This window comes from Geotrypetes seraphini, chromosome 13 (genome assembly GCF_902459505.1).
Source record: "Geotrypetes seraphini chromosome 13, aGeoSer1.1, whole genome shotgun sequence".
Taxonomy (NCBI): domain Eukaryota; kingdom Metazoa; phylum Chordata; class Amphibia; order Gymnophiona; family Dermophiidae; genus Geotrypetes; species Geotrypetes seraphini.
In genome coordinates, this window is record NC_047096.1 from 26,498,729 (window position 1) to 26,520,570 (window position 21,842).

Genomic DNA, 21,842 nt, shown 5'->3' on the forward strand with positions numbered 1-21,842 from the left:
GGGAGGATGAATTTTAAGTAAATGCTGAAAACTCAATTATTTGCCAATGCCTTCTTATGCTAAGGTATATTTCAGTCGATAACTGCCTTTTAGAACTCTTTTGACAGCAATGTATGATTTAAAGTTTGATTGTATTTCTGAATTGATTGAATTTGTGCTCTATTCCTATTTATAACAGGGACGATTAATGACGTTGTTTAGACATGTCTATGTTATATGTCAGGGCTACCCATGTCCAGTCCTCGAGATCTACTGGCAGGTCAGGTTTTCAGGATATCCGCAATGAATATGCATGAGAGAGATTTGTCTGCACTGCCTTCTTGGTATGCAAATCTCTCTCATGGCATATATTGGATTGGACATTGTAATGCCTTTAAATTTTTGTGTGCTGTGGAGGTCATTGTAGGAGCCTATTTAAAAAGATACATAAACCCCCATGTTGCCTTTATAAAACAGGTGCCTTTTTGACTTTTCACATATTATAAAATTATCCCAATCTGTTACCATAGTGTGATGGCTGGCACTCCCCTAGAAACTGTGACTACTTCCTCGGAGGAATCCTACTCCATGGTTCGACCATACAGGAAGATGGCCTGGCCAAGAAATCAAACCCTGATACTCTGCAGGCGAGGCACAGCATTGCTCCTGAGCCGTAGCAGAACTCAGAAGAGCAAAATTTGCAAGGAATATCATTTGCTTTTCAGACAGAGGCTTATTAAATGCTCCAAGGTATATCTGAATGCCATCTTCAGAACTTTGTAATAATATCAGATGACCAAATGAACATACCTTCCTTATTCTGCAATTCTTCTCCTTTAAAAAGAGACATGAGGCATTATAGGTAGTGCAGTCTAACAAGAGCATGTAGGACTACAAAGGTCAAGATATCTAAGAAACATTTTTAAGTTAGCAGGACTAGAACGACCCTTTTTCCTTGTGACGTCCCTACTTTGGGTGTATTCCGTACAGATTCACAAGTCTCTGTAGTGGCTAATAACCCCCTCCCCTCTTTTACAAAACCGTGGTAGCAATTTTTAGCGCAGGCCAGCACGCTGAATACTCTGCGTTGCTCCCGATGCTCATGGGAACTCTATGAGTGTCGGGAGCAGCGCAGTGCATCCAGCAAGCCGGCCTATGCTAAAAACCGCTAGTGCAGTTTTGTAAAAAAAAAAAAAAAAAAAGGGGGGGGAGGGGGAGAAACTGAAAATTCCATGACGTCATCCACAAAGGGTGCTATTACTTGTATGTAAGGACATAGGAGGCCCTTCCACCATGCTAAATTACACCTTCCCACTTCAGTTTCAATAGCTTCTTCTATCAGCTGGAGTCCTGTCCTTTGGTCTGACTGCCCCATGGTCTTCCCTTGTTCTCCAATGACACCAACAGCAGACTACATTACAGGGAAAAAAAAACCCCCACACAACAACAAACAACCCACCCTGATATTTGTAAACTGACAACTCATTCGGATTGCAGAAATAAAATCAACCCTGAAAGAATCAACGACTCCCTCTTCACTTCCAAGGTGGGGGTGGGGTACATTGCTGGCTTACCCACAGTCACAGAGCTGACATATGCAAGAGAATTCTGGTACGGCCAAAGGAGCCGTAGTTTGGGCCATCGCTAAGTTCCCCTTGTTTTGAAGGGCGATCCTTTCTACCTTCCTCTGTTCCAAAGGGATTCCAGCAGTGCCCTTAAAGAAATGCCAGCTGAAAACCCTGGGTTGGTGGCCAAGACATCCTCATGGCTACCAGTAGCCATAGTAAGTGCTGGGCTTTGGTGTGTTGCCGTTGCTATGACCAGTTCCAGCTCTTCCCCTTTTTACTTCTGATTGGGGAGGAAGGGGGTTGAGGAGGAGGGCGTTCCTTGTGAGAGCTGGTTCCACAGCCCCTGGCAGTCCCAGGCTGCGATCAATTGCGAAAGGGGAGGAAGGGAGGGCACAGTCATTGTGTGCTGTAGCAAAATATTCACTAATGACAATCCAAGATCTGGCAGATTTACAGTCCAGGAAATCTGCTCTGTACCTAACAACCGGGGCAGACCAAACAAATAGCTTCTGTGTGTGGTGTTAACCCCTGATACTATGCACGTAAGTACTGAGAGCAATTCTCTAGTCTAAACCATTTAAGTAGGCAAAGAGCAATTTACCCAGATAAAATGGCTCACTTAACATTGCCTTGCACAGTGTGGCAAGAAACACACAGGACATCTATGATGTGTATAAGTTTAGTTTATGGAAATAGATGTATTTCTGTGGGTATGCATAGTCAGCAGAATGACATGTAAACATTTACAGTAGACTGTTAACCGGAACTCAAGCAACCAGAACTTTCTAGCAACCAGAAATATTGCAATATTTTAAATAAAAATGAAAATAAAATCAATTTCTGGCAGAAATTTAAGTGTAAACTTGACATGCCACACCTGAGTATGCCCATACTTTGCCTACCACATGTCTGATAGTTTGTCTGGAACAGTTTATGGTGTGGCATAGTATGGATCAATTATTCGGGTGGCCACGTCGTATAGAGTTACACAGTTTTGAGGGATTGTGCCCTGATGAAACCCGGATAGGGTGAAACATGTTGGCGGTACTCTGTCCCTCTTGGCTGAACCACCCAAGATAAGTGTAACAAATTTTATTAACTATTTATTGAATGAACACACAAGCAAACTATAGCATTGCACAAAAAAAATCTCTCTAAAAATTAATGACCCGATGACGAAAGGGGGCGTAAAGCCAGTTGCTATGAGATATTATTGAGCATCTGGTGGCACCTCTGAGGGCCTGAAGGTTCTGGTTATTGAGCAGTTGTGGCATAGAAGATTTCGTGGGGAGGGTTATAGTGAAACCCTCTCTTTAGGTTGTTATAGTATAGAGTAGAGCAGGGGTGCCCAAATGATCGATCACCAGTAGATAGCAAAGGCAACATGAGTCGATCGCGTTGCCTTTGCGATTTTGATCTTCCTGCCTCCCCGAGCCAGGGGAGGCAGGAAGTTCTGGGCCAGCCAATCGCTTCCTGGTTGGCCTGGAATTCCCTCTCCGATGTTAGAATTGACGTCGGAGGTGAAGGCTTGTGGGCCTGGCGCATGTATGCGCCAGGCCTGGCTCGGGGAAGCAGGGAGAAATCGTCATGGTGACTTGGGAGGGGAAGGGGGGGCAAGGAGAGAGAAAGAATTGGGGAAGTGGAGAAATCAGTGCGATGGTTTGGGGGAGGGCAAGGAGAGAGAAAGAATCGGGAAGTGGAGAAATCAGCGCAATGGCTGGGGGGGCAGGGGGAGAGAGCAAAAAAGACAGGCAGGCAGGGGGAGAGAGACAGAGAAATAAAGAGGGGACAGAGCGAGAAAGAAAGAAAAGGGGAGGGGGCAGGAAAATAATAATAATAACTTTATTCTTGTATATCACCCATCCATAAAAGTTCCGGGCAGTTCACAAATAAGAAGAATTGTACAATTAGCGAAATATACATAAGTTCAGGAAAAAACATGATAAAAATATACAGTTAAGAACAAACTTATGTAACAAACTTATCAAACAAGTGTGTTTTTAAAAAATTTCTAAAAACATTATAAGAATACATTTGAAAGACAGAAAGAAAGAAATATTGGATTTACAGAAGAAGGAAGTGCAACCAGAGACTCATGAAATCACCAGACAAAAAGGTAGGAATAATGATTTTCTTTTCAATTTAGTGATCAAAATGTGTCCGTTTTGAGAATGTAAATCTGCTGTCTATATTTTGCACTATGGCCCCCTTTTACTAAACTGCGATAGTGTTTAGTAAATGTTTAATGAACGTCGGGAACTGTGAGGGGCATTCAGCACAGCTCCATGCGCTAAAAACTGCTATCGCAGTGTAGTAAAAGGGGAGGGGGTATTACATTACATTACATTACATTAGGGATTTCTATTCCGCCATTACCTTGCAGTTCAAGGCGGATTACAAAAGAATTATCCAAGATGTATTACAACAAGAACTTACAAAAATATTTATCTATTTTTGTATAGTTGTTACTGAGGTGACATTGCATATTTTAAAGTCATCTGCCTTGACCTCTGAACCCCCCCCCCAAAATACAAATGATAATTAACATTTTCTCTGCGTACAGTGCTTTGTGTTTTTTAAAATTTTATTGTTGGTAGATCATTTTGACTTAGTAATTTTAAAAGTAGCTCGCAAGCCAAAAAAGTGTGGGCACCCCTGGAGAAGAGTATTAGTTAGGCCTATTTTTAATAGTAACTCTCAAGCAACCAGAAACTACATTTGTCCGGCATCTATCAAACATATAGCAATCTAAATGGGGAAAAACATATAAACTTTACTGAGACAGAACATATCATAAGATAAAATTAAACATGTACCCAGATCAATCCACTAATATCATGAGGCAGAAACAGTTAAGTAGAGCATAAATAAAAACCAAATTCGAGTAATTTCTGATAACTTAAAACATGAATGGACATTCCAAATTTACCAATAAGATGATTAAATGATGAAACATATACCAAGATAAAACATGTCAACCAACTGATATCATGAGGCAGAAACGGATGAAACAAAGCATAGATAAAAACTACAAAGGAGCCATTTGTGATAAAATGAAGATGCTAAATTTAAAGCATGAATGGACAATGTGCATGAACCAATGAAATGATTAAATTTCACAGTCCTGCGGTATATAAACTGCTATTATTATTATTATTATTAAATAATAAAATACATGCTGATTAATGTATATGCATCATGATATGTGTCTTATGATTTTAATGTTTTTTTTATGTGTTACATATTTCTCAATAATGTCCCCTGAGGAAGGTGTTTCCTATTCACCGAAACAGGGATCCTTGTTGGGGCCACTGTTTTTAAATAAAGGCTATATCATTGGTTGAAAAGACACCTCCCTTGCCTTTTTCTGTTCACTTGAAAATCGCACCACTTCAAAATAATCTCAGAGCTAACATTTTGGCCTAGATTTTATAAACAGCACCTGAAGTTAGGCACCTAGATTGGTGCGCCTAGTTGATCTAAGCTCCTAACTTAATTTTTAAATTAGCTTAATCTGCATCGTTAATGAGCAGTAATGAGCTCATAATTGGCTAAAATTAATTGGGTGGTAGGCACCTAACTCGTTAGGAGCCTACTACTTTTGGGTAGGCACCTAGCCTGAGATGCCTACCAGAAAGTGGGAGTGGTTATGGGCGGATTGTGGGCGGATCTTGGGTGTATTATGCATTTAGGTGCCTAAATTAGACTTAGGCACCTACTTTAGGTATCGATATTAAGGCCAAGAAAACTCAAGCACAAATAGGCGGTGCCTAAGATTTTGACGCCTGCTGGTGCCTAAGTCCAATTTAGGCGCCGCTAAGCACAATTCTATAAATGGCGCCTAACTGAAGATTTTTGGGGGCACCGTTTATAGCGGGGGTGTCAAAGGTCGGTCCTTGAAGGCCGCAATCCAGTCGGGTTTTCAGGATTTCCCCAATGAATATGCATGAGATCTATTAGCATACAATGGAAGCAGTGCACGCAAATAGATCTCATGCATATTCATTGGGGGAAATCCTGAAAACCCGACTGGATTGCGGCCCTCGAGGACCGACCTTTAACACCCCTGGTTTATATGGGGCCTCTGAGACCATTTTGAAGGGGTGCAATTTTCAAATGAATGTGATGGCTAAGATTGGTTCCTGGAATCCCTGAAGCAGCAGTTCAACAAAACGGTGGTCACTGTTGGTGGGACCAAGTCTTCATTTCAAGCCGATAAGTTATGTTTCTGTTTCTAATAATTTTTTCCCTATAATTTCTACATTTCACAGAGCTGAGTGTGAATCATTCACAGGAGTTTTCTATGTCTATGAAGTAATTGCCCATAAAGCCTCGCTATAATTTACTGCATGAGGTGGGGCTCTGAGACTTTTTCCTTCATTTTAATGTTTAATTTTGACTTTAGCTCTGTCTCTGCATTATGGTATTGAAAACAGTACATGTGGGTAAATTAATAGGCCCTCTCTGGTTTGCTCTTTGATACTACTGGGAGTTTTGTCAGTAGACAATTCATTTATTCTTTCCCCTCCTCTATAGTTGTTATCATATTACAAGGTTTGCCAGTCACAATGCTGACAGAGAACTATTGCAGAGGGGTTGTCGTATGAGCTGAAGTGGAAAGTGGGGTCAGTAACTTCGACTTAAAATGGCTTCCCTTTGGTATTTCTGCTCAGGAATTCCAGACTCTTCTCCCCTCACAAGCAGTGAGAAAACCTTTACCTAAGAGGTAACTAGACAAAAGCGGAGGAGCTGTATAAATGTATAACTCACAGGGTAGCCCTGCTCTGTTTAATGATCCTTGACATGTCTTACCACTTACATCACATCATTAAAGTGCAATTATACACAAAAGACTATCAGGGGATACACTGCCATTTTATCATCATCTGACAGGGAAGTCTAGTGAGTTAATTAAATATTAATTTATTTTTTTTTTAAGAGCATGACAGCTAATATGCTAATATCACTGCTAATTTGTTATGACTTCTCATTGTCTTGTTTAGAATATAGTGAACATCCCACAGCACTGTGAAAATCTTTTCCAAGCTCAGTTTTTTGTTTTTTTTTAGCTCTTTTTGCCACCAGAGATAGGAATCAGATGATGATCAGCACAGCAGCACCCATGATTTGTAATGGATCATAATGGTGAGTGGATCAAGTAAAAGCAGCTTCCAGAAATTTTAAACACCAATTTTTTGCCCCAAATCAGATGTACCTTAGAAGTACATAAACTGGACATGTGCAAATAAACCAGGGGTGTTTATTTGTGCATCTTGAATGGCTTTGATTTCTTAAGGAATAGATTCAGGCTCCTTCCCCAGTTTGAGTACAATTTGGCAGGAATGCTTCCATATCAAAGAGAGATGTAATTACCACCTCTCGGACATATTGGTTCACGGAGACATCACCTCATGCATGAACTAATGATAGACAAGGAAGAGTTAACGTCCTAATGATTTTAAGTGTATAGTTAGCTCTACTTCTACAAGACAGAGGGAAATCAGAGTAGAGTACCTGGGATGCCCATAACATAGAAACATGATAGCAGATAAAGGCCAAATGGCCCATCCAGTCTGCCCATCCTCAGCATCCACTATCTCCTCTCCCTAAGAGATCCCAAGTGCCTGTCCCACACTTTCTTCAATTCAGACACAGTCCTTGTCTCCACCATCTCTACTGGAAGACTATTCCACACAATTATGAGACATACCACCCTTTCTGTAAAAAAAAGTATTTCCTTAGATTACCCCTGAGTCTATCACCTCTTAACTTAATCCTATGCCCTCTCATTCCAGAGCTTCCTTTCAAATGAAAGAGACTCGACTCATGCACACTTATGCCACATAGATATTTAAACATCTCTATCATATCTCTTCTCTCTCGCCTTTCCTCCAAAGTATACTTATTGAATTTCTTTAAGTCTGTCACTTATATGCCTTATGAGGAAGACCACCATCCTCTGACGCGACTCCATCCTGTTTATATCTTTTTGAAGGTGCGGTCTCCAGAATTGCTCACAATATTCAAGATGAGGTCTCACCAGATTCTTATACAGGGCTGCCTCAGGGGTAAAATTCATAAGGAGGAGTGCTCAAAGTGCACAATCTCAACCAAGTATGCCATAACGCAGCATAAACAAATTATGGTTCTTCACATCACTGCACTGCACCTTTCCAGCATAAATTGTGCTGAGTTATAGCATACTTACGACCTCTTATACAAAGCCGTGCTAGCGGTTGCCGTGCGGCAACAGCCCCAAAGCCCTTTAAATCTCTATGAGCTTCGGGGCTGCTAGTGCGGCTTTGTAAAAGAGGCCGTTAGTTGAGAGTGTGTGCTTTGAGCACGTTTCCTTGTGAATTCTACCTGATGCTGCCCTGTTTTGGACAACACTTGGCCCACATCATGGAGAAGGGTTCCATGCGGGGTATTTTTAAAGGAAATTTGTCAATGAAGCATATCATCATCATCGTTATTGGGATCTACTTGTCTCTATGTCTGCATTGCTGTGGATTTTCTACACCTCTGTTCAGGACTTCCATGATACATTATGGGGAAATTCTGTAAATGGCATCTAAAAAGATAGGTGGCTATAAAATATAGGAGCTTATCTCAGAATCGCGCCTAACTTAGGACTTAGGCCAGAGTTTTAAAGGCCTACTTCATAGGCGTCTAAGTCCTTTAGAGAATCACGCATAGCGGCACCTAGGTCATCTCGGTGCAGAGAATGGCCACCCGGATGGTCTCGGGACTCAAGGATCTCCCGTACGAAGAACGGCTTGACAAATTGCGGCTCTACTCGCTCGGGGAGCGCAGAGAGAGGGGGGGGACATGATCGAGACGTTCACGTATCTCACGGGCCGCATCGAGGCAGAGGAAGATATCTTCTTTTTCAGGGGTCCCACCACAACAAGAGGGCTTCCGTGGAAAATCAGGGGCGGGAAACTACGAGGTGACACCCGGAAGTTCTTTTTCACTGAAAGGGTGGTTGATCGCTGGAATAGTCTTCCACTGCAGGTGATGGAGGCCGGCAGCGTGCCTGATTTTAAGGCCAAATGGGATCGGCACATGGGATCTATTCACAGGGCAAAGGTAGGGGAGGGACATTAGGGTGGGCAGACTAGATGGGCCGTGGCCCTTATCTGCCGTCTATTTCTATGTTTCTATCCTCTGCCCCTAAATATACCTACTTTGGAGTTAGGTATTGCTTTGTGCTATACGATAAGTACCTACCTATTGTAGAATCCCGCATAAGAAGACAGACACCTATCACCCAACTAATTTTTATTTTTTTTCAATTATGAGTTTGTTAAAGCTCATAATTGGAGCCAATTAACTAACTTACTCCCCCTTCTACAAAGCTGCAGTAGTGGCTGCTGCAATAACCGCCCCAAAGCCCATAGGGATTTAAGGGGCATTGGGGCTTTTGGCGCGTGGCAGCTGCTATCGTGGCTTTGTAAAAGGGGGGGGGGAGGTAAGTTAGATATCTATCTTTTGGCACCTCTTAGAGCAGTGTCTCGCAAACTTTGCGAAGCCGCGGCACACTAAATGTGGTGGTCTTGGCTCGGGACGTCTGGAAGTGAGCAGATGTGGGTGCGATGATGTCACACGCATGTGTGATGTCATCACGTCAACATCCACGCTTGCGCAAAGACCCTCCAGACAGGGCTCTGAGCCACCAGTGGGGGATGCTGGAAGGGAAGAGGCATGGAGAGAAGAGGTGCTGGCGCTGGCCGACTGCCTACAGGATGTGCCTCTCGCTGCCCTGGGGAGGTCACTTAATCTTCCACTGCCCCAGGTATATTAGATTGTGAGCCCGCTGGGAAAATGCTTGAAGTGCCTGTATGTAAACCACTTTGAGTGTGGTTGTATAACTACAAAAAGGTACATACAATTCTTAATTATTTCCTATATTATTGGCTAGAAGTGCTTTACTCATGGGTCAAGGTTTTCAAAAATTCCCTATAGTTTCACCCCTGATGTAGCCTTTTTTGGCAAAAGGTGATCATGTCATAAGAACATAAGAACATAAGCCATGCCTCTGCTGGGTCAGACCAGAGGTCCATTATGCCCAGCAGTCCGCTCAAGCGGCGGCCCATCAGGTCCAGGACCTGTATAGTAATCCTCTATCTATACCCTTCTATCCCCTTTTCCTTCAGGAAATTATCTAATCCCTTCTTGAATCCCAATACCGTGCTCTGTCCTATCACACCCTCTGGAAGCGCATTCCAGGTGTCCACCACCCTTTGGGTGAAGAAGAACTTCCTAGCATTGGTTCTGAATCTGTCCCCTCTTAATTTTTCCGAATGGCCTCTCGTTCCTGTAGTTTTCGAAAGTTTGAAGAATCTGTCCCTCTCCACTTTCTCTATGCCCTTCATGATCTTGTAAGTCTCTATCATGTCCCCTCTAAGTCTTCGCTTCTCCAGGGAAAAGAGCCCCAGTTTCTCCAATCTTTCAGCATATGAAAGGTTTTCCATACCTTTTATCAGTCGCGTCGCTCTCCTCTGAACCCTCTCGATTATCTCCATATCCTTCCTAAGGTACGGAGACCAATATTGGACACAGTACTCCAGATGCGGGTGCACCATCGCCCGATACAACGGCAGGATAACTTCTTTCGTTCTGGTTGTAATACCTTTCTTGATAATACCTAGCATTCTGTTCGCCTTCTTAGAGGCCGCTGCGCACTGTGCCAACGGCTTCATTGTCTTGTCCACTAGTACCCCCAAGTCCTTTTCTGGGCTGGTAATGGGTGAAAGTAGCCTAGAAAAGGACTTGGGGGTACTAGTGGACAAGACAATGAAGCTGTCGGCACAGTGCGCAGTGGCCTCAAAGAAGGCGAACAGAATGCTAGGTGTTATCAAGAAAGGTATTACAACCAGAACAAAAGAAGTTATCCTGCCGCTGTATCGGGCGATGGTGCGCCCACATCTGGAGTACTGCGTCCAATATTGGTCTCCATGTCATGATACGGCTCTTGTAATAAACCACACTTCTCTTCATTGATCTGCTTGTTGTACACCTGCTATTGGAAATAATAGTATGTTACCTGCAAATATAAAAAAGTCCTACAAAGTGCCACATTAAATCTGGGCTTAGCATGTGGGGAAAATCCCACATTAAAACACGCTAAACCCCAATTTTACTGCAATTTAATAAAAGGGCCCCTTAGTTATTAGAAACTTGCTCAGCCACTTGGGGAACTGATCAAAGTTTTATAGTACTCCACATTTAAATACATGTAGGCAGTGGCGTACCTAGCATATGTGACACCCGGGGCCCATCATTTTTTTACCCACCCGCCAATCTGTACAAAAAACATGATTTTTAGTAACAAGCCACACATCACATATGAGTACCTAGGAAAAGGCAGCATCTTACATACTGCAGTGAGCAGTACAACATCAAAACACCCATTGTAAAACTAAACAAGCTGGACTAGTACAATCCTGCAGTCAATCCTAACAAAAAATCATGTCTTTCGAACACACAGAACACAGAAAACACCTTCGCCTAGTATGGAATATGGAATATGTCATCACAAACTAACCCCTCCCTCTTTTACAAAACTGTAGTGTGGATTTTAGCCACGGCAGTAACAGCTCTGACGCTCATAGAATTCTGAGCATCAGAGCTGCTACCACCACGGCTGGCGTTAAAAAACGCTCCACAGTTTTGCAAAAGGGGGGATAAGATAGAAATACATAGACAAAGGTTAAATTGAACCAGTAAGAAGCTGGACTCTGCATACAGTGCACCACAGAAACAGTGACACATGTCTCCTAAAGCAATAAATAAATAGAAAATTTTTTTCTACTTATGTCTTTTGAGGTTTCTGCTTTCCTCATCTTCTTGTAACTCTCTTCCTTCCATCCACTGTCTGCCATCTCTCTTCCCCTATATGGCACCTTCTTTCCTTCTATGCCCCTTCCAGAAACTGTATGCCTCCCCCTTTCATCTCTCCTTTCACCCCCATTGGTCTGGTATCTTTCTCCTCTCCTTCCCTCTCCCACACCTCTCCTCTGCAATCCCTTTCCCTTTTTTCCCTCATTTTCCTTTTCAATTTATTTTCTGCATCTGTCTAGATTACGTTCTTACTACCCTCTCAGCAATGTCCTTTTTTACTGTATACCTAAAGCTTGCCACCTCTTTCCCTCACCCCTCCAGTGTTTCCCTAACTCAATCCTTTTCTCCCCATCATGTGCCCTCTTTCTCCAACCCTTCCATCTAGTACCTTCTCCTCTCTCTGTCCACTTCCATCCAGCATCTGGTCCCCTCTTTCTCTCCTCCCATTTCCTTCCTGCATTTGCTCCCTTATCTCTCCCTTCTGCACTTCCATCCAGCATAGGCTCCCCACTACCATCCAATGTCTGCCCTTTCTCTCGCCATCCACCCCTCTTCAGTCTGCATCTGCCCCCTTTCTTTCCCTCCAATATCCTTCTCCCTTATGTCTCTCCCCTTTCTCTGTACATCAATTCCATCAGCATCACCCTTCCATACCACCCTGCCCCCTTTCTTTCCCTCCACCACTCTTCCATTCCAGCAGTCCTGCTCCCAGAGTACGGTACTGGAGTTCAAGAAAGGATTGGACAATTTCCTGCTGAAAAAAGGGATAGCGGGGTATAGATAGAGGGCTACCGCACAGGTCCTGTACCTGTTGGGCCGCCGCGTGAGCGGACTGCTGGGCACGATGGACCTCGGGTCTGACCCAGTGGAGGCATTGCTTATGTGCTTATGTTCCTTCATGCAGCAAGGTCCGCGATGACTATAGCTGCCTGCTGCCAGTCCACCCCACTCCGATGTACTTGCTCTAGAGCGGACTCAGCAGCCGCATGCTGGAAGGTCCCGCGATGACTCGTCTGCTGGCTCTGCTCCGGAAGAAGTAAGTTATGTTGGAGGGGGTGGACCTGGCAGATGCAGGGAGTTGTGTCAAAGTCCCGCAATGGCTGTGTCTGCTGGGTCCACCCCCTCCCACATAACTACTTCTTCCGGAGCAGAGCTGGCAGACGAGTCATCACAGGACTTTTCTGCACCTCAGTGCGGCTGCCGACTCTGTTGCAGAGAAAGTAAGTCAGAGGTAACATGACCATTTATTTTTTTTCATCAAAAGGGGACATCTAATAATTGACTGTGTATCCTTTCTTTCATTTCTTTCTTTCTGCACTCAGGCCCAACAATTGTCCCTTTCTATTCCCTCCCTCCTTTCTTCCCATATCCTTAGTGCCCCCAGTGCCTCCTTCCCGTGTCCTTAGTGCCCCCAGTGCCTCCGTCCTGTGTCCTTAGTGCCCCCAGTGCCTCCTTCTCATGTCCTTAGTTCCCCCAGTGCCTCCGTCCTGTGTCCATAGTGCCCCCAGTGCCTCCGTCCTGTGTCCATAGTGCTCCCAGTGCCTCCGTCCTGTGTCCATAGTGCCCCCAGTGCCTCCTTCCCATGTCCATAGTTCCCCCAGTGCCTCTTTCCCATGTCCTTAGTGACCCCAGTGCTTCCTTCCCGTGTCCTTAGTGCCCCCAGTGCCTCCTTTCCATGTCCATGGTGCCCCCAGTGCCTCCTTTCCATGCCCATGGTGCCCCCAGTGCCTCCTTCCTATGTCCATAGTGTCCCCAGTGCCCCTTTCCATGTCCTTAGTGCCCCCAGTGCCTCCTTCTTATGTACCCCCACTGCCTTCCAGATTTTGTCCACCCCTAAAGCCAGCCTGCCTGCCTGCCTACCTATCTCCCTCCCTCCCTGCTGCGGAAAAAAAAAGCGCCACTCTCCTTCCTTTCCCCCGGTCTGCGCCATTACAATCTTACCTCCCCGCTGCTGCTGCTAACCGCCGACAAGAAGTCCTCTTTCCGACATCAATTCCGACATCAATTCTGACATCGGAGAGGACATTCCGGGCCAGCTAATCACTGCTGTACACCCGGGGCGGACCCCCCCCCCCCCTTGGTATGCCACTGCATGTAGGCCAATAATTTCAATGACAAAAACGCTAGAGGACAAATTTCTGTGAGCCATGGATCCTCCCCTGTTCTATCTCAGCGGCAGACAAAATTATATTTCTTTCTACCCTCTCTTCCTGAAAAATTCTCCCTCTGCGGTTCAAGCCATGACAAATAAGGTTTCCAGTCTAGTGCAAGAAGCACATCACTGATTAGCTCCAAATAAAATAAAATAAATTAATAAAGAGGAGAGGAAAGAGACACTTCAAATCTTAATTTAATTTAAAACACCACCGTTTGAGTCCATGGCAGAACACTGAGCAGGCTGATTATTTATGCAAATGAGGCAGATAACAAAATGATTAATAATTGCACAAATTAAAACAAAAATTGATTGCAAACATCTTGTGACTGCTGATGGCTTCTCACAAGGAAGAAGAGGCACACAGAGCAACTAATGGATCAGCACAGCCTGAATCCCGTCTTCTGATTAAGAGGGGTTTAATTAGATGGCAAGGGGGGGGGCGGGGGTGCTGCCTTAATGGGACAAGTTTCTGCTTGGGACAGATGAACAGAAATTACTGAAAGGGAAAATCTGATGTGCAAAATTCAACCTGACTTTCTGTCTAGTCATGTGAAAGAAAGATTAAGAAAAGGCAGCCTTTTCTCTCAGTGCCCAACTCTGGTGTTTGGATCCTCACAAGGAGCCAAGGTGTGATGAGAATTTCTGGTTGGCCATCAGTCATCTTATTCAGCTCACTTTTTGTCATGTTTGTCTGTTTTAATTAGATTGTAAGCTCTATTAAGCAGGGATTGTCTCTTACATGTTAATGTTCAGCGTTGCATATGTCTATCAGTGCTCTAGAAATCATAAGTAGTAATAGTAGTAACTTATGCATTATCCTATGATGTAATACATGAGTGTTGGAGACCAGATAGCTCCTTTCCTCTACTATCAGGGACCTGTGTTATTTCAAAGTTCATATGTGACTTTTTCCAAAAGCTTTGGACCAAATGTGGCAAGCAGATGTGATCTGTAGGCTGAAAGAAAATTCTTCCTTCTAGTGCAGGCAAATTACCAACAGTTCCACTCCCTCTAGGCTTGAGAGCACCCCCTCATTTGGTGCCAGGCTTCCAGATGGGCTGGTAGCCTCCTCTTCCTCCTCCATGAAATTTCCAGTGGGGAAGTCAGGGGACAGAGCTTTTCAACGAAAGCCATGTTTCTCTCTATGAGCCTGGCCTTTTGGGGAGCTGGTCCGTTGGCCTTTGGGAAAGCATGAATAATACCCATAGGCCAGGGGTTAGCAACCTGCGGCTTGCGAGCCACATGTGGCTCTTCTTGCATGTGACTGCAGTCCTCCAGGCCCCAACCCTTTAATCTCCCTCCCAACCCCACGATCCCCCCCCCCCCGGGCCTACTGAGGCATATGGTGGTCCAGTGGGAGTTTTTGTGGCAGGAGTGTGGCACTCTTGCTCCTGCTTCCTTGCGGCTGCTTCTAAAATAGCTGCTGCGACCTCTCGCAGCTTCTCGTAACATTTCCTGTAGTATGGTGAGTTGCTGCGAGAGGTCGCGCCAGCTGCAAAGAGGCAGGGGGAGAGGGCTGCGCTCCTGCCATTAAGACTCCCACTGGACCATCAGGTACCATGGTAGCCTGGTTGGGGGGGGGGGGAATCATGGGGTTGGAAGGGAGATTACAGTTAGGCCTGGAGAGGGGTGAGAACCTCATTGGCTATGGGTGGGGGGGGGGGGGGAAGGCAGAGGAGAGAGGGAGGGAAGAGATGTGCAGAGACCTGCAAGGGGTTGGAGGTGAGAGAAGCTACACCTTGCAGCTCTTTGTACATCTTGGGTTAAACATTTTGGATGAATTGACTCTTTGCTGTAAAAAGGTTGATGACCCCTGCCCTAGGCCAAAAAGTAACACTTTTGTGAGGCTTTTGCTTGGTATAGAAAGTAGAGAATGACATGGTGACAAAATTCATCACCGTTCCCGTCCCCGCGGATAACCGCGGGAAACCATCTTCATGTCATTCTTTAAGGAAAGAGGGAAGAATCAGAGTATGAATGGCCACAACCACTGACCCGCAAGCTTTGCTGGTGTAGAAGGACTGAGGTTGAAATAGACACTAGAAAATGACAGTCTCTGGTATCCAGAGCAGATATTGTGATGTCATAATGCCTCATTCCACCAGTGCCTAAGAGCCAATCACATCAGTGATGTCACAATGGCTTCATTATCCTTGGCTCCCATAAGAATCAGAGTATGAATGGCCACAACCACTGACCCGCAAGCTTTGCTGGTGTAGAAGGACTGAGGTTGAAATAGACACTAGAAAATGACAGTCTCTGGTATTCAGAGCAGATATTGTGATGTCATAATGCCTCATTCCACCAGTGCCTAAGAGCCAATCACATCAGTGATGTCACAATGGCTTTATTATCCTTGGCTCACATAAGAATCAGAGTATGAATGGCCACAACCACTGACCCGCAAGCTTTGCTTTGAAGAATGCTGGTGTAGAAGGACTGAGGTTGAAATAGACACTAGAAAATGACATGGGTTTATTTCCCGCGGTTATCCGCGGGGACGGGAACGGTGATTAATTTTGTTACCGTGTCATTCTCTAATAGAAAGCCTTTTGCTTACTAGGGAGAGACTCTGGGGGAAAAAGATCAGGAGAGAAGGATCTCTGGACCAATCAGAGGTGCTGCAGTGTGTAGAAAATCCAGAGATCCATTCTACATGCTGGCAAATAGTACCACTTGTTCCAGACCTGCCCCCTTATTCCTTACTGTGAAGACTACAGGGCTGTTTGTTCACAATTCATCTCTTGCCTATTTACCAATTTTCACTATCTCAGCTGTTTCCAGTCTTTCACAGTTACAACCACGGCGTCTGCAAATTATGCTCTACAGTATCCAATTAATGGTACTCAACAGTAAGCGCACAGCAAATGTATCTTTTATTGTCCTAATGGACTGTAGCATAGGCTGAGAGAATAATTGCTCCTAATGAATTGATCAGAAATCCAAGTTCCCCCCATTGGGCTTTTGCTCCATAGCGGCTGTCAAACAAAGCTTAAATGAATGACTTTCACAGTTTTCTTTGTAAATATGTACATTGTGTAACTCTAGGCATTTTTTTTCCCCCATGCAGGAGGACTGATATTTTGGAACTTTCCAGAAAGAATCTGAAGAAGCCCCTGCAGTGTGTGCTGTCCAATGTTAGAAACTTCTAAAACAGGAAAGCCAAGTGCAAGTTTTTCACACAACCCTTTTGTCATTTCAGCACACTAATGAGTTTTGTGAAGAGAAGTGTGTGTGCTTACTTATTTACTCATAATGGAATTATATCTGTATTTTAAAAATTTCTTTTTGTTTGTTTTTTCCATTTATAAAATTTAATTTTTATACATTCAATAATCCAAACTGAATGACAGAAATAGAATTATAGTCTGGAGTGTTGGTGTCACGGCCCTGAAGCAGTGGCTTAAAAGCCACGAAATGATCGTCGGCCTGGCTCTTTTCTAACTAGCTTGTTTTTTCTAGTTAGTTTTGACTCGTTTCAGGCTCCCACCTGCCGGTAATAAGTTATATGCGAAAATTTTTTTGACAGTGATGCTTGGGTGGAAGAGAGTGGGAACACCTCTCGGTGTCTGAGGCTTTTCTTTCGCCTTAAAATACTTTTTCTGGTGTTGGTGTGTATACTGACCAAATGGAGTGATTGTTTTCTAGTATATTAGAAAGAGAATTAAAACAAACACGTAATAAACTGGATAACCAAATCTCCAACCTACTGTTAACCACCCCAGACTACAAGATTTTCAGAAAAGAAATAAAAACTATACTCTTCAAGAAATTCCTGAAACAGTCCTAACCACACCTACTCTTTACAACTCTCTACAAATGATCTACTCTTTACAACTCTAGAAATGACAATTATTCTTCCATTGTAACCCCCATTCTTTATATCTTTTGTAACCCCCATTTTTATATCTTTTGTAATCCGCCTTGAAACGCAAGGTAATGGCAGAATAGAAATCTCTAATGTAATGTAATGTAATAAAGAGTTGTAAATTCTTTTAAAGCAGGGATCTCAAAGTCCCTCCTTGAGGGCCGCAATCCAGTCGGGTTTTCAGGATTTCCCCAATGAATATGCATTGAAAACAGTGCATGCACATAGATCTCATGCATATTCATTGGGGAAATCCTGAAAACCCGACTGGATTGCGGCCCTCAAGGAGGGACTTTGAGATCCCTGCTTTAAAAGAATTTACAACTCTTTATTACATTACATTACATTAGAGATTTCTAATGCCATGCCTGTATTGAGGGCTCTTCATTGGCTACTTGTAATCTGAGCAATCAAGTTAAATGTTCTCTTACTTATTTTTCGATCAGACTTGTCCAACCCTTTTCTAGCTGGGGCCTCGTTTTATATTTTGTAACATTTAGAGGGTCAAAATTTGCACCACAGAATTTTGCCACATGTTTCATCAGATAATAGCAAACAGGGGGTGTTGTGTCCTTCCTGGCCTTCTCCCAGGATTCCTCTCTCTCTCTCATGTAACCCCCCCACAAGTCTTCACCTGGCTTCAGTTGCAGAGGAAACAGTGGAATTCCTGCTTTCCCACTGTGACTAGAGGTCTGCATGGGAACGGGAATCCCCCCCTAATCCACAGGACTCCCACGGGGACCCCCTCTGGCCCACGGGACTCCCACGGGGACCCCCCTCTAGTCAACGGGACTCCCACGGGGATGGAAGGCTTTGGAAGCAGGGTTCGTTCATATAATATAATGGACACGTCAGCCTTAGTAAAAGAGGGGGTTTATAAGTTAATTACCTGAACAGAAAACAAAAAAAGGGTTCCACCAAAGAGATTCCACAAGGAAAACAGCAGCACAAACACAAAAGAAACTGTAGAATTGATGATCCTGTTAGAAGTAATTGCTGCTTTTTATGGGGACGGGCGGGGATGGAGGTAATTCCTTTCGGGGATGGGTGGGGACAGAGAGGATCCTAACGGGGACAAGTGGGGACGGAAAGGATCCTGACGGGGATGGGTGGGGACGGAGAGGATTCTGACGGGGACGGGTGGGGACAGAGAGGATCCTGGCGGGGACGGGCGGGGATGGGTGGGATTTCTGTCCCCGTGCAACTCTCTAACTGTGACACAACTCTTTGCAAGCTTGAGCCATATGGTACCAGAAGTTCAGGTGGTCTTGCAGTTTCAAGTCTTGTGAGACTTGAAACCTCAAGACCAATCCAAATCTCTGGCACCAAATGGCTCAAGCTTACTGAGAGATGAGTCTTGGTGAGGAATCAGGAATCCCACCAGAAGAATTGCCAAGCTTCTGAGGGCCAGCAAAAACTGCACATTGCGGACTGAATTCTGGTCTGCAGGCCGTAGATTGGACAAGCCTGTTTTACATATTTGTGATAGTGTAGGCCAACGGTTAGCACAAGGTTGCGGCAAACTAGGGAAAATGGGTTCAATTCCCACTGCAGCTTTTTGTGACTTCATGCTTTAACCCTTCTTCCTTTTTTCCTATACCCCCAGATTTTAATGTAGTCAGTCCATTCTTCTTATCCTCATGTTCCTGTAAATGACTGCAGAGTTTGTGTGGTCTGTATTTCCGTCCTCCTCCACTCCCTTTTTAAAATGAGTTTGTAAACCACATAGATTTTAACCCTAGTTTTACATTTGTGGTATATCAAATAACTTGAACCTGAACTTAAACTTGCAAATCACTTAACCTTCCATCGTTCCAAGTAAAAAAAAAAAAAAAGAAAAGACAATTTCCTACTGGAAAAGGGGATAGAGGAGTATAGATAGAGGATTACTGCACAGGTCCTGGACCTGTTGGGCCACTGCGTGAGCGGACTGCTGGGCACGATGGACCTCGGGTCTGACCCAGCAGAGGCATTTCTTATGTTCTTAACTCATGATGTGTACCCAGCAGGGACCTGTATGTAATATGTACTGTAAACTGCTTTGGTTATCTAATGTATTGTATGAGACGGATCCACAGAATCATTATTGTGATCTTACTTTTCAGCCAAGAGTCAGGTCCTCTTAGCAAGGCTTACTTCCTGTTCCAGGGCCATTAAATGTTAGTCTATCTAGAATTAGATGAAGAGCTTTGACATTCTTTGCTGTGACATTACGGAATGCTATTCTATGTGAGATTAAGTGAGATTCCAATCATCTTCATTTCTGGGAAAACTGAAAGCAGGGCTGCTCGCTCGTGCTTTTAATTGATTGATAAGAGAGGCAGGTGTGTTTTCTTGATTATTTGATGCTGTCAGTTTATTTTAGATATTCTTAAAACACATAAACGCAATCATTAAAACAAATCTCTATATTACAGTTTGTATGCGTCCTGTTTTGGACTTTTTTTTCCTGATAAGGAGGATAATCAAGTGTAAGAGATAAAAAAATGAATAAGGTACTGCACGTATGTGTGTAGCAAGGTGGAAATATCTTTGTTACAGACTCCAAGCTGTTTGTGTGTATGCGCAAAAGGAGATTGCAAACACTATATACACAGCACAAACAAGAAAATACGATGCTATGTTAATATTCTAGGGGACGTCAAAAGATTAACAGCAGTAAGGAAACATTCTCCTGGCAGCTCAGCCCCTGCCCTGACTGGCAGAAGGAAAGATGCGTCTGAACGCTCAGCCCCTGCCCTGACTGGCAGAAGGAGGGATATTTCTGAACGCATCCTGCGGCAGGATGATCCATGTGGTTCATGAATGAACATCACCTGTGATTGAACATCACCTGTGATTTATGCAACGCGTCCTCCAGTGGGTAGATTTTAATGGGTGAGCGGTGGGCACAATCAGTGGCATAGTGAAGGAAGTTGGCGCCCAAGGTAGAGCTGCCCTGCATCATCATGCTGTATGTCCCTGATGCACTCTTCCTGGCAGCCCCGACATCGCCATGCCCCCTGCCCCATACCTCTTCAAATCTTCACCATGCAGTGAGCACACTCTCCTACCTGCTGCTTGCACTGGCTGACCCTTCCTTCCGACATCACTTCCTGATTCTGTGAACAGCTGTACTCACTCGAGGAACGCAGAGAGAGGGGAGACATGATCGAGACGTTCAAATATGTCACAGGCCGTATCGAGGTAGAAGAGGATCTCTTTTTCCTTAAAGGACCCACGGCAACAAGAGGGCATCCGTTGAAAATCAGGGGTGGAAAATTTCATGGTGACACCAGAAAATATTTCTTCACCGAAAGGGTGGTTGATCGCTGGAATAATCTTCCACAACAGGTAATTGAGGCAAGCAGCGTGCCAGATTTTAAGAAAAGATGGGATTGGCATGTGGGATCTCTTCATGGAGGTAGTTAGGGGGTGGGCAGACTAGATGGGCCGTGGCCCTTTTCTGCCAACATGTTCTATGTTTCTATATTTCTAATGTCAAAGGGAGGGATGAGGCTGGCACGAGCAGTGGGTCAGTGAGCCTCCTCACTGCCAGCAAAGATTTGAAATATGGGGAGTGCATTTCAGAGACCCCTCCCATTGCTTGGGGGAGAGGGAGAGGTGCTGGTGCCTCCGTCAAGTAGACATCCAGGGTGTTCTTCCCCTTTCCTTCCCCCCTTTTATTATGCTACTGGGCACAGTATTGAAGATTTACCTGGGGTGCCTAATATCCTTGCATCAGCTACTAAGTGATAGATTTAAAACAGCCAGAGAAGATATTTCTTCACTCAACTGTGGAATTCACTGCCAGAGAAAATGGTAAAAGCAGTTAGCTCAGTAGGGTTTAAGAAGGTTTGGATAATTTCCTAAAAGAAAAGTCCATAAGCCATTATTAAGATGGAATTGGGGAAATCCATTGCTTGATCCTAGGATTAGCAGCATAAAATGTGTTTTACTCTTTGGGACTTTGCCAGGTACTTGTGACCTGAGTTGGCCACAGTTGGAAGCAGGATACTGGGCTTGATGGACCTTCGGTCTGTCCCAGTATGACAATTCTATGTTCTATATAATTTGCTCTTTTCTAATGATTTAAAACAAATTACATTTGTTGTTGGTTTTATTTGGAAAAATATCAGGGGTGCAATTTTTTTCCCGACACAATGTAGGATAAATTAGTATCAGCAGTCCAAGAGAAATGATTCCTATACAAGGGTCTACTAAAAAGTTCTCAGCCCAGCCAAGAAGAGAATGATTTGGAGCAATGAAACAAGTTATTCCAAACTTTTCATTTCAATGAGGCAAATTCATCTAGCAAATGGACACAAGTATAGGGAAACCAAGCCATTATGACATCACCGATGAGGCTGGCTCTTAAGCATCGGTGGAATGAGGCATTATGACATCACAATACATAAGAACATAAGAACATAAGAAGCGCCATCTC

At 44.1% G+C, this 21,842-nt stretch overlaps 1 protein-coding gene and 1 long non-coding RNA gene across 4 annotated transcripts in view; one reads left to right on the top strand and one right to left on the bottom strand.

Moving 5' to 3' along the window:
• Nucleotides 1-1,761, bottom strand: part of LOC117347893 (stabilizer of axonemal microtubules 1-like) — a 32,107-nt gene extending 30,346 nt beyond the window's left edge. For all 3 annotated transcript variants that reach the window (XM_033919383.1, XM_033919384.1, XM_033919382.1), the window contains exon 1: nucleotides 1,554-1,761. In XM_033919383.1, coding sequence (XP_033775274.1) covers nucleotides 1,554-1,621 — 68 coding nt within the window. In that variant the 5' untranslated portion in view covers nucleotides 1,622-1,761. The remainder of the gene's footprint in view (nucleotides 1-1,553) is intronic.
• A 4,855-nt stretch (nucleotides 1,762-6,616) lies between these two features.
• LOC117347230 lies at nucleotides 6,617-16,831 on the top strand. Its single transcript, XR_004536751.1, has 2 exons — nucleotides 6,617-6,692; nucleotides 16,619-16,831. It is a non-coding gene; the product is annotated as an uncharacterized LOC117347230 (long non-coding RNA).
• Nucleotides 16,832-21,842: the final 5,011 nt, after the last annotated feature.